Here is a 14027-nt window from a genome sequence, read left to right on the forward strand (position 1 = left end):
ATAAGGTATACAATACAGAGATTATAGGACCAAGTATCAGAATAAGGTATACAATACAGAGATTACAGGACCGAGTAACAAAATAAGGTATACAATACAGAGATTACAGGACAGAGTATCAAAATAAGGTATACAATACAGAGATTATAGGACCGAGTATACAATACAGAGATTATAGGACAGAGTATCAAAATTAGGTACACAATATAGAGATTATGGCTTACAGTAGTACTGTTGTACCATGTACAGTAGAGGAAAGAGTATAGAGTATATGGAATAAGGTATGTTATAATTCAGTAGAAGGAAGCTCTGCAAAAATGTAATGGAAAAGTTTACACAATTAAGAGGATAATTATGAACTACAGTGAATTAAACATGGCATATAGAGTATTAAGGAATAAAATTTAGGGAATTTGCAAATGCAACATTCAAGGAGCATCATTTGGAGTAAAGTGGCCAAGGCATATGCATGGTACCTACTAACTTCATTTGTTGTTTGAGAGCCAAACTGGGTCATTTCAGGCCCAGTGGGAGGGAAACATTGAAGGGGTGACCGATAATAGCTTACATAGAATTTTGAAAAGTTTCATAGAGAATATGACACAAACATTGAAAATAAGAAAATTAAATCCATTATTGGGTAACGAACTCCATGTATTAGTATAATACAGTATACTGAGTAGAAAATACAGCAGGGAATATAGAGATAGTGTGTTTGTTTGTTTTCTGGGTTTATCACCCCGTGAACAACCAGGGTCATATTGAGGTGGGGTCTTTTTGTAGTAGTTGGTGACTACCTCACTGAAAAACATACAGGAGGCCTGTCACATGCCATCAAGATTAAGTTGGGCAAAGTGTCTTACTCAAGGATTCAACCACAACAGCACAGACCGGTCCGTTTCTCAGCTTTACGAGAAACACAAACCTACATGGGTAGGGAGCGTCAAACCACGCACCTCAGATCTTCACCTGAGGTTACGTCACCAGCACTCTAACCTCCGGAGCTATAGCCGCCACCTAAAAATTTGGATGTAACAGGAAAAGTAGAGATACAGCAGGGAGGATGGGGATACAATAGGGAATATAGGACTTCACATCAGTTGATAGAGTGAAGGCTTCTGAAAATATATTTACAGTAAGAATAGTGAAAACAGGATATTAAGCACAGAATGTGGATAGAAAGATCAATATATCTAAAACAAGTGAATTTAGCACAGAATGTGGATAGAAAGATCAATATATCTAAAACAAGTGAATTTAGCACAGAATGTGGATAGAAAGATCAATATATCTAAAACAAGTGAATTTAGCACAGAATGTGGATAGAAAGATCAATATATTAAAAACAAGTAATGAACAATCTTACATGAATGAGTATTGGTGAATCATGAAATTCATCTGATGTGATGTACAATACTTAAAATGTAGTTGTCTCCCTTTGACTTACCCTCAGTTTCGATGGCCAAAACACGGAAGTTGAGGAGGTGTGACCCTGAATCTTTAATTTTCTGTTTTAACAGCTTTTGTGTCTCAATACCACTCCGGAATGACCGGTAGTCCTTCCCCACTGTCAGGGCGTAAAATGTCACCCTCACCCTGCAGAGACAATAGTTTACAAGAGTAACATAAAACCCTAGTTTATAAGTTTATAAAATGTGCCTGAGGGGGTCTTACTGTGGGAAGAAACAGGAATATCATGAGAAAACTCTTAAGGTCAGGCAGATGATTCCCACATCTTTTCACCTCTGATCAGAGTATCGAACTCCAGTTGCCTAGGTGAAAGACAAGAGCATTACTACTGCTCCACTGGACCACTCAAAAATGTTACACTCAATATGTCCCAGATAAATAGCACAAGATTTATCTTTAATGAATAGTGAATATATAATAAGACTTTTTATGAAAGAAATACACAAGATATATGTATGGAGAAAGTAAAAAATATTTAGTATCAATGTAAAATCAACACTGCATAAACAACAGGGTTGGAGAAAATTCAAGCTCCTTCAGGCTTCCTGGTATTTAGTTTGGGCTAACATCAGTGGATCAGACACTGGACTCTTCACTTAACAAACCTCTTGTCTGTCACCTATCCTCCCCTCAGACTGAGATCTCTCTGCCTTTCCCACAAGGGTGTGAAAGGTTCTATACGTTCTACCCTACAATAGTGTGTGTACTCACACGCCCTGACTTGTCTCCTTCTCCAAGCTCTCAATCTGTACAATCGTATCACCCTTAGAGGACTTCGGCAGTAATAAGGTCAGCTCATGTTCTAGATTTGCCTGTAAAGAAAATGTGAGATATGTCCCAAACAATGTTAAACACAGAAAACAAACAACATTAGCTCTGGATATTGACAGAAAAGACAAAAAAAGTTTAACTATGCAATGATTAACACCAACATAAATATATGAGAAATGGCTGGTTATGATGATACGCAGACTGACACAGATGCAGTAGTACTGATGGCTGACTAATTCCATTAGCCTGATTCTTCATAGACTACAATGCTATAGTGACCCCTGTTAGTGACACCTAGCAGTAAACCCCTAGCTTTGGTTCAAGTAGTAACCTCTAGTAGTGGCCCCTAGCAGTGACTTCTAGCAGTGACCCCTAATAGTGACCCTTATAATGACCCTTGCTGTGGTTTTAGTAGAGCAGTGACCCCTAGAAGTGACCTCAAGCAATGACTCCTTGCTGTGGATTTAGTAGTGACCACAAGTAGTGGCCCACCGAGAGTGACCCCTAGCAGTGACCGCTAGTAGTGACCCCTAGCAGTGACCCCTAGCAGTGACCCCTAGCTGTGGATTTAGTAGTGCCCACAAGTAGTGGCCCCCTGAGAGTGACCCCTAGCAGTGACCCCTAGCAGTGACCCCTAGCTGTGTTTTATTAGTGACCACAAGTAGTGGCCCCCTGGTAGTGGCCCCTAGCAGTGACTCCTAGCAGTGGATTTAGTATGTAATAATCTGTGTTGTCTATCAGTTCATCATGTAATAATCTGTGTTGTCTATCAGTTCATGTAATAATCTGTGTTGTCTATCAGTTCATCATGTAATAATCTGTGTTGTCTATCAGATCATCATGTAATAATCTGTGTTGTCTATCAGTTCATGTAATAATCTGTGTTGTCTATCAGTTCATCATGTAATAATCTGTGTTGTCTATCAGATCATCATGTAATAATCTGTGTTGTCTATCAGTTCATGTAATAATCTGTGTTGTCTATCAGTTCATCATGTAATAATCTGTGTTGTCTATCAGTTCATCATGTAATAATCTGTGTTGTCTATCAGTTCATCATGTAATAATCTGTGTTGTCTATCAGTTCATCATGTAATAATATGTGTTGTCTATCAGTTCATCATGTAATAATCTGTGTTGTCTATCAGTTCATCATGTAATAATCTGTGTTGTCTATCAGTTCATCATGTAATAATCTGTGTTGTCTATCAGTTCATCATGTAATAATCTGTGTTGTCTATCAGTTCATCATGTAATAATCTGTGTTGTCTATCGGTTCATCATGTAATAATCTGTGTTGTCTATCGGTTCATCATGTAATAATCTGTGTTGTCTATCGGTTCATCATGTTATAATCTGTGTTGTCTATCAGTTCATCATGTAATAATCTGTGTTGTCTATCAGTTCATCATGTAATAATCTGTGTTGTCTATCAGTTCATCATGTAATAATCTGTGTTGTCTATCAGTTCATCATGTAATAATCTGTTGTCTATCAGTTCATCATGTAATAATCTGTGTTGTCTATCAGTTCATCATGTAATAATCTGTTGTCTATCAGTTCATCATGTAATAATCTGTGTTGTCTATCAGATCATCATGTAATAATCTGTTGTCTATCAGTTCATCATGTAACACATCCGTACTATCAGATACATACCTTGTCTTCTTCAGTGAACTGTCTTATCTCTGCATCAATGAGGAGTTCTATGACATCATCGGCATGAGGATCTACAACATTATAAGATTATTATAATATATTCTAGAAATAAAATCCAGTCCCTGTTTGTTTCCATACCAATATTTACATGTGCCTTGTAAGTCTAATACATTAATCCACCGGAGAGCAGCGTGACAGCGTTATTTGCTCAAATTTAAACGACAACCACACAATTTATGACAGTGTTTTGACACATAAATAGTCAAACCCTGGTTACTATTATTAATATCATTTAAACTTTACTAAAAAATTGGACTTGGGGGGAAAAAAAGGGAAAATGTCAGTAGTTATAAGTTAGAGTAAAAGTCGATACAATGTAACATTGTTTGTCACAGAGGTGGCAGGCCTACATGATCTGCCAATTCTAGGTACTTTATTTCTCTGCTTATTACACATCTGTGGAAAGATATATTCCATAAAAAAATTAACCACAAACAAATCCTCCTTTAACAGAGATGACCACAAATTTATACTCCTTGACCACAAACTTATCTTCCTTGACCACAAACTCATACTCCTTGACCACAAACTTATACTCCTTGACCACAAACTTATACTCCTTGACCACAAACTTATACTCCTTGACCACAAACTTATCCTCCTTGACCACAAATTTATCCTCCTTGACCACAAACTTATCCTCCTTGACCACAAATTTATACTCCTTGACCACAAATTTATACTCCTTGACCACAAACTTATACTCCTTGACCACAAATTTATACTCCTTGACCACAAATTTATACTCCTTGACCACAAATTTATACTCCTTGACCACAAACTTATCTTCCTTGACCACAAACTTATACTCCTTGACCACAAACTTATCCTCCTTGACCACAAACTTATACTCCTTGACCACAAACTTACCTGCCTTGACCACAAACTTATACTCCTTGACCACAAACTTATCCTCCTTGACCACACACTTATACTCCTTGACCATAAACTTATACTCCTTGACCACAAACTTATCTTCCTTGACCACAAACTTATACTCCTTGACTGTAAACTTATACTCCTTGACCACAAACTTATACTCCTTAACCACAAACTTATCTTCCTTGACTGTAAACTTATACTCCTTAACCACAAACTTATCTTCCTTGACTGTAAACTTATACTCCTTGACCACAAACTTATCTTCCTTGACCACAAACTTATCTTCCTTGACCACAAACTTATCTTCCTTGACCACAAAATTATCCTCCTTGACCACAAACTTATACTCCTTGACCACAAACTTATCTTCCTTGACCACAAACTTATACTCCTTGACCACAAACTTATCCTCCTTGACCACAAACTTACCTGCCTTAACCACAAACTTATACTCCTTGACCACAAACTTACCCGCCTTGACCACAAGTGAAGCAGAGTCGGTGCTCTCCAGGCCTTCCTCATCGGTGACCTTGAGTGTAAAGATGAAGCGCCCCGCCACCAGGTTTGTTAGTTGTAGAACAGCCTGATGATCTGATCCGTTGAGTACATCCTGTAATAATTAAACATGTTTTAACAAAACCTGTGTATAATGACTACCTGTTAGTACAGAACAGATTGGTTTATTTTGTTTAACGTGCTATAAACAGCCAGGGTCATTTAAGGACGTGCCTGGTTTGTTTTTGTTTAACGTCCTATTAACAGCCAGGGTCATTTAAGGACGTGCCTGGTTTGTTTTTGTTTAACGTGCTATAAACAGCCAGGGTCATTTAAGGACGTGCCTGGTTTGTTTTTGTTTAACATGCTATGAACAGCCAGGGTCATTTTAGGACGTGCCTGGTTTGTTTTTGTTTAACGTGCTATGAACAGCCAGGGTCATTTAAGGACATGCCTGGTTTCGGAGGTGGAGGAAAGCCAGAGTACCACGAGAAAAAAAAAAAAACCTACGGTCAGTACCAGGCAACTGGCCCCACGTGGGTTTCGAACACACAGGTGGAGAGCTAGTGATAAAGTGTCAAGACACCTTAACCACTCGGCCACCACGGCCCTGAGTACAGAACAACTATCCTGTATATAAGACCGACTGTGTTGATTAAATGTTGATAATCAACTCTATATATATATATAAGAGTCCTTGTAAATGTCTACATGATTGTAAATATACCGGTAATCTCCAGCTTCTCCAGCTACTCACCCCCGCGGCCAGACTCTTGCTATTACGAGTCCATTTGTAGTCTGTAATGCCCTTGTCGTCGGAGGAACGGGAGCCGTCTATTCTGACCAGGCTGTGGGGAAGTGTAACTACCTGATCTTTTCCTGCCTTAGCAACAGGTCGCTCATTGATATCTGTAGACAGAGGTCATTGTTAGACTAAAATTTAGATTAAATTATTTTCATCATTCGACTAACACTTATTTTTATCCCAGTAAACTAAACACTAAACTTGGTCTTTATATCAAATCTCATTTCAACAAAGTTTAATTCCAGTTAGTTTCCTGATCTTTGTCATGTTTATTGAACATCATTTGCAAACTTTTTAAATCATATATAATAGCTATCACACATTGAAATGAAGAGTACAATTTTGTCATCAGTTAAATGATACATCAATCTGGTATCCAAACACACACTAATACCATCAAACTTTTGTACTAGGAAACTACAATGTCTGGGAGTTTATTCTTCCTTACAACGACCTACACTGGTGTTGTGGAGTTGATTACTTAACCTTCTTGACAATGACAAAGTGTGAGAAACTACAATGTCTGGGAGTTTATTCTCCCTAACAACGACCTACACTGGTGTTGTAGAGTTGATTACTTACTCTCCTCGACAATGACGAAGAGTTGAGCTGTAGAGTGGAGCTCTTCCTTGTCGGCCACTGTGAGGGTGAAATGGTACTGTCCCACAGCAATGTTTCCCTTTAACTTGGCAATGGCTTTAGTAGAGTCCTCTAACATGACATCAGCAGGGCCGCTGTAAAGATAACAAGAGGTTGTACTAATCATCTCTATCACAAGCACTCAGTGAAAATCTCATCTCTTTGCCTGTCTCTATCACAAGCACTCAGTGATATTTAATCGGACAAGCATAATTTGATGGCTACATATCATACAATCTTTTAGCCACTATGACATCATAAATTAGTTACAGATGGTTTCAATTCAGTACAAGGACATAATCATCAAGATCATCTGTCAATGCAAATATTGTATTAAATGAAATTTAAGAGGGCAACATGCATAAAAACATGAAGCACATGACATAGCATCTAGAATCATGTATTTGTGTTCAGTCATCAAGTTCCTGTGAAAGTAATCAACATAATTAGTAACAAGTCTACCAAGCAAGTTTCATCATAATCTGATCATTCCTTCAAAAGATATTGTGCTGAAAGCAATCAGCCAATCAGATCACAGCAGCCTCATTAAATATTCATGTAATATGACAATAATCAAAATTGAGCGAGGGGGTTAGGTAGAAAGTTTACCAAACAAGTTTCATCAAAATTCTATCATTCCTTCAAAAGATATTGCGTCGAAAGCAATCAGCCAATCACATCACAGCAGCCTTAATTCATTGGGCGGGGATAAAAATGAAGTTTAAAATCAGTGAATGGTAGCAGTAAGGTATTGTGTTGTGGTCTGCCTTATCATTACCGCGTATTCCTGGTATTGTGTTGTGGTCTGCCTTATCATTACCGCATATTCCTGTATGTCCAGGAACCCTGCAAATTATAAGACAACTAGAGGAAAGACAATGCAGTGATGTTAATATTTTTGGGGAGGTGGGTACTCAGTAGACCTACTTGATCATCATCCATTGGTAGTTTGTAATAGCCTTGTCGTCAGAGCTCTTACTGCCGTCCAACACGATGTAGTCAAGGGGAAGATTCACCGTCTTACGGAACCCAGTCACTGCCACGGGCGGCTTGTTCACCTCTGTAATCAACCAGGAATTGTTACAATGAAATACGAACATTGGTTAATATAAGAGCTTTTCAAGGAAAATATCCAACAGATTCAAGGTTCGTCATACGGAGTCACTAAAAAGAAGTGATTTAATTCAAACTATACCATATAATAGACCACATCCCCAAACCACTCACTATACAAACCACTCACTATACAAACCACTCACTATACAAACCACTCACTATACAAACCACTCACTATACAAACCACTCACTATACAAACCACTCACTATACAAACCACTCACTATACAAACCACTCACTATACAAACCACTCACTATACAAACCACTCACTATACAAACCACTATACAAACCACTCACTATACAAACCACTCACTATACAAACCACTCACTATACAAACCACTCACTATACAAACCACTCACTATACAAACCACTCACTATACAAACCACTCACTATACAAACCACTCACTATACAAACCACTCACTATACAAACCACTCACTATACAAACCACTCACTATACAAACCACTCACTATACAAACCACTCACTATACAAACCACTCACTATACAAACCACTCACTATACAAACCACTCACTATACAAACCACTCACTATACAAACGATTTCTTTATTTCTGAAGTCCATCCAGGATTTTTAGATTTTGATGTAACAGCCCTGATCAAACTTATGCAAGTTCTAGTAAGCATGGTTGATGTTTTGTCTCTCTCCCTATCTAGAACAGTATCACTGACTATCACTGACTACAAGGGCTAGCTAAATTTTCTACGTACTAATTGGTAGTACAAATTTACTCCTAATAAGACTGTGTGAATAAGATGTGATGCATTTGTCCAATTTGAAATGTTCAGGTTTGGAATATTTTATTTTTTCTGATCAAAGAAAATAATTAACTCATACAAATACAGTCGAGCCAGCCTTAGTGACCACCTGAACTAAGCGACTCCCTCTCATATGTGAACACATTTTTCACTTTCAATGATATTCAATATACAAGTTACCTGAACCTGGATTAAGAGACCACCTGTCATTTGCGACATCATTTATTACCTCCCTTGGGAGATAAATTACGACAGGTTTGACTGTATATTATAAACAATAGGATAAGGCCTCTCACCTGCTTTCACAAAAACATTGACATCGGCGGAGGAGGTTTGCTGAGCTGTGTCTGTGACCTTGAGAGTAAAGGCATAGTCTCCCTCCTGTAGATTTGATAGTGTTAGACAGACCGACCTCACACCCTGAGGATAACAAGATTCGACATTGTTAGACAGACCTCACGCCGTGAGGATAACAAGATTTGACAGTGTTAGACAGACCGACCTCACACTCTGAGGATAACAAGATTTGACAGTGTTAGACAGACAGACCTCACACCCTGAGGATAACAAGATTTGACAGTGTTAGACAGACCGACCTCACACCCTGAGGATAACAAGATTTGACAGTGTTAGACAGACAGACCTCACACCCTGAGGATAACAAGATTTGACAGTGTTAGACAGACCTCACACCCTGAGGATAACAAGATTTGACAGTGTTAGACAGATCACACACCCTGAGGATAACAAGATTTGACAGTGTTAGACAGACCGACCTCACACCCTGAGGATAACAAGATTTGACAGTGTTAGACAGACCGACCTCACACCCTGAGGATAACAAGATTTGACAGTGTTAGACAGATCTCATAACCTGAGGATAACAAGATTTGACAGTGTTAGACAGACAGACCTCACACCCTGAGGATAACAAGATTTGACAGTGTTAGACAGACCTCACACCCTGAGGATAACAAGATTTGACAGTGTACGACAGACCTCACACCCTGAGGATAACAAGATTTGACAGTGTTAGACAGACAGACCTCACACCCTGAGGATAACAAGATTTGACAGTGTTAGACAGACAGACCTCACACCCTGAGGATAACAAGATTTGACAGTGTTAGACAGACAGACCTCACACCCTGAGGATAACAAGATTTGACAGTGTTAGACAGACAGATCACACACCCTGAGGATAACAAGATTTGACAGTGTTAGACAGACAGATCACACACCCTGAGGATAACAAGATTTGACAGTGTTAGACAGACAGATCACACACCCTGAGGATAACAAGATTTGACAGTGTTAGACAGACCTCACACCCTGAGGATAACAAGATTTGACAGTGTTAGACAGACCGACCTCACACCCTGAGGATAACAAGATTTGACAGTGTTAGACAGACCTCACACCCTGAGGATAACAAGATTTGACAGTGTTAGACAGACCGACCTCACACCCTGAGGATAACAAGATTTGACAGTGTTAGACAGACCGACCTCACACCCTGAGGATAACAAGATTTGACAGTGTTAGACAGACCTCACACCCTGAGGATAACAAGATTTGACAGTGTTAGACAGACCACACACCCTGAGGATAACAAGATTTGACAGTGTTAGACAGACCTCACACCATGAGGATAACAAGATTTGACAGTGTTAGACAGACCTCACACCCTGAGGATAACAAGATTTGACAGTGTTAGACCGACCTCACACCATGAGGATAACAAGATTTGACAGTGTTAGACAGACAGACCTCACACCCTGAGGATAACAAGATTTGACAGTGTTAGACAGACCGACCTCACACCCTGAGGATAACAAGATTTGACAGTGTTAGACAGACCTCACACCCTGAGGATAACAAGATTTGACAGTGTTAGACAGACCTCACACCCTGAGGATAACAAGATTTGACAGTGTTAGACAGACCGACCTCACACCCTGAGGATAACAAGATTTGACAGTGTTAGACAGACCGACCTCACACCCTGAGGATAACAAGATTTGACAGTGTTAGACAGACCTCACACCCTGAGGATAACAAGATTTGACAGTGTTAGACAGACAGACCTCACACCCTGAGGATAACAAGATTTGACAGTGTTAGACAGACAGACCTCACACTCTGAGGATAACAAGATTTGACAGTGTTAGACAGACAGACCTCACACCCTGAGGATAACAAGATTTGACAGTGTAAGACAGACCGACCTCACACCCTGTAAATAATTAACATGAAGGTGTATATTAGGTCACTAATCTGGGTACAGTTCATGTGAATCATTTTGACTAAATATCAATGCTCTGTGTCACTTCTCTACAAGTCACATGTACAAAGTTTTAACAGTAAAACTTGTATATAACAAATTCCTCAGGACCAGAGGAAACACTTCATTTGATCCAATACTAGGAAGTGGGACAAATTTGGAGATTTTAACTTGGTCATAAGCAGATTTGTATTAGGCTCGTTGTCTTAATTAAGCTTTACAGTGATAATTTTCAAGATCAATCACATGAGTTACTTAGTTTGTATAAGTAGCAATTTCAAACAAAAGTCTAAAAAGCATGACAAAAGTACAGCACTGTATACATACAGACATGTCTGCTGTTAGTTTATCATCCGCTGACTTAATCCACTCGTAGGATACAATTCCTTTATCATCGGTGCTCATGTTTCCACAAAGATTCACGGTGTTTTGTGGGAGGCGGATGATAATATCTGACCCGGCGTTGGCTTTTGGAGGGTAGTCTAGTTCTGTGAACGAAGTACAACACTGTAACTGTAATCAAAGCTAAATTACAGAAATAGGTTACTGTTAGTAGTCATCTTGTAATAAGCCCAGGGGGACCCAACTCATAACCTCTGATGAAGAGGCTGCACATGTTATGGGACAATGAAATTATATTTACTGATAATATGATATTGAGCAACTATGTATATGATGGGATAATTACTAAACCTCATCTTCGCTAGCCAAGGCTTCTGATTACGTTACACTACACGAACCCTTGGCGGATATAGGCGTCAGTTCTGGCCCTCTAGCGGAGATTCAAAATTACCACTCTTTACGCATGAAATTTTCGACCAATCAAAACGAGCGTTACCGATTTACTTCATCTGAGATGTTTACAAACACACATGGAGGCTTGGGTCATTTTGATGAAATATGTGATCAATGACTTAAATAGATTGATCAAACACTGCGAATATTTCCCTAAAGATAGTTCGTCTCTGTATATAGGTAAAATGCCATGACATAGTCGACATTGTAGCTCTGTACTGGGTGCCGCAATTTTTGTTTACTGCGAAACCAAGCCTGAACGTACAACGCGATTTGATTGGATGCCCTGGGATTCCAGGGCGCGACGGTTTGAACACGACTATATCCGCCAAGGGTTCGTGTAGTGTAACGTAATCAGAAGCCTTGGCTAGCGAAGATGACTAAACCTGTGCTTACTACAGAATATATAAGGTTCTACATACATTCTGTATATAACCTAGGGGTTTTTTTTGTACCGATTTTTCATACACATTTTTAATGAGCATAATTCATACTGACCAGAATTACAGGTCACTTATTTGTTGCTGGATATGTTACAATTAACATTTTTTATTTAATTCCTATTTGTACAGACATGTGACCCACCTTTGATGACCGTAACATTGGCAACGGTCGAGTTCCTGGCTCCATCTGAGTCGGTCACTGTCAACCTGGAGATAACAAACAACTCTAACTGTTATTCATTGAGACCTGTAACCCTGTTGATGTATTGGTATCACTGTCATTGAAATACCTCAGGACCCTCCCCCCTTGTGTGTGACCCCGAATGTAGGTCAAGGTCATTTATTTCAACAAACTTGGTAGCCCTTCACCCCAGCATGCTACAAACCAATATCAGGTCCCTAGGCATCTTGGTTATTGAGAAGAAGTCCTATAAAGATTTCAGCCTAGTTTACCCCTGTGACATTGAATGTGTGTCAAGGTTATTCATTTGCACAACCTTGGTAGCCCTTCACCCCAGCATGCTACAAACCCAATATAAGGTCCCTGGGCCTGTTGGTTGAGAGGTCGTTTAAAGATTCTAGCCTATTTGACCCCTGTGATCTTGAATGTAGGTCACAGTCATTCATTTGAACAAAATTGGTAGTACTTCAGCCTAGCATGCTACACACCTAATAACAAGTCCCTAGGCATCATGGTTATTAAGAAGAAGTCCTATAAAGATTTCAGCCTAGTTTACCCGTGACCATGAATGTATGTCAAGGTAATTCATTTGCACAACCTTGGTAGCCCTTCAGCAAAGCATGCTACAGACCAAATATCAAGAGAAATATGAAATACTGTGAATAAATAGGTTTTACATGCCTGTATGGATTCTGATTACGTTATGTTGTCTTGAAAATATGGTAAGTCAGAATTCCACTTAAGTGAATGTGCCGCCTGCGCAAAAAAATTGGTGATTACAAGAGATATCACATGGAAATGAATTATCTATTTCTAGTAACAGTGACCTTGACTTTTGACCTTCGGACTTGGAAAGCAATCTCAAGTAAGCACTCATGATAAGGAAAATCTGCATGAAGTTTGAGTTTGATCGGTCCAATGGAACTCAAGTTATTATAGGAAACCTCTGTGTGGACACCGCCGCCGCCGACACTGATGCTAACATAGTGTACCCTTATGTCACCTGCTTTTTGCAGGCAGCACAAAAACAACAAGTGCAATCAATGATTGCGAAAGCTCACCGGCGGCAGCAATCACACTATGCATTCATTTTTTATGTATGTATAAGCATGTCATTTTGAAATTGTATGTCACATAATATTGCTCCTAGACCTTTAATGAATGTATAAACCAAATAAGAAGGGTGTGGACTTACAAGCTTTCCAAAACTAACCCCCAAAATCTTTATATTGGGTTTTTGTGTCAAAAAAAGTAAGTCCACAAAATGGTAAAATGTAAAAAAAAAAATCACAATTTTTTTCTGCATGATTTTGCCATAACATCACTCCTAGACCTCTGATGAATGTATAAACCAAATTAGAAGGGCATGAGGTGTATACTTTTGGACAAGCTTTCCAAAAACTTACCCCAAAAACTTTAAAGTTTTGGGGTGGGACGCCGATGCCGGGGTGACAGCATTAGCTCTCGGTTACTCATAACCGGTGAGCTAAAAATGACAAGGTTTATTAACAATAGGCATCATTACCCACTATGGGTACTGCTGTTATATATAAGACAAGAGATCTCGGACTGATCTTGACATCCACCACTGATGACCATAGAGAACCACCATATGAAATTTGAGAAAGATCTATCAGGAACTTTA

General features: G+C 39.1%; 1 protein-coding gene across 3 annotated transcripts in view; it reads right to left on the bottom strand.

Annotated features, from left to right (window-relative positions):
- Window positions 1–14027, bottom strand: part of LOC117316702 (dyslexia-associated protein KIAA0319-like protein) — a 63853-nt gene that overhangs the window by 10604 nt on the left and 39222 nt on the right. For all 3 annotated transcript variants that reach the window (XM_033871448.1, XM_033871450.1, XM_033871451.1), the window contains exons 15-24: window positions 12344–12408; window positions 11291–11451; window positions 8976–9099; window positions 7709–7841; window positions 6725–6876; window positions 6095–6246; window positions 5314–5452; window positions 3901–3971; window positions 2182–2282; window positions 1448–1596 (exon numbers count right to left, since the gene is read on the bottom strand). In XM_033871448.1, coding sequence (XP_033727339.1) covers window positions 1448–1596; window positions 2182–2282; window positions 3901–3971; window positions 5314–5452; window positions 6095–6246; window positions 6725–6876; window positions 7709–7841; window positions 8976–9099; window positions 11291–11451; window positions 12344–12408 — 1247 coding nt within the window. The remainder of the gene's footprint in view (window positions 1–1447; window positions 1597–2181; window positions 2283–3900; window positions 3972–5313; window positions 5453–6094; window positions 6247–6724; window positions 6877–7708; window positions 7842–8975; window positions 9100–11290; window positions 11452–12343; window positions 12409–14027) is intronic.

The sequence above is a fragment of the Pecten maximus genome, chromosome 18 (assembly GCF_902652985.1).
Source record: "Pecten maximus chromosome 18, xPecMax1.1, whole genome shotgun sequence".
NCBI classification, from domain to species: domain Eukaryota; kingdom Metazoa; phylum Mollusca; class Bivalvia; order Pectinida; family Pectinidae; genus Pecten; species Pecten maximus.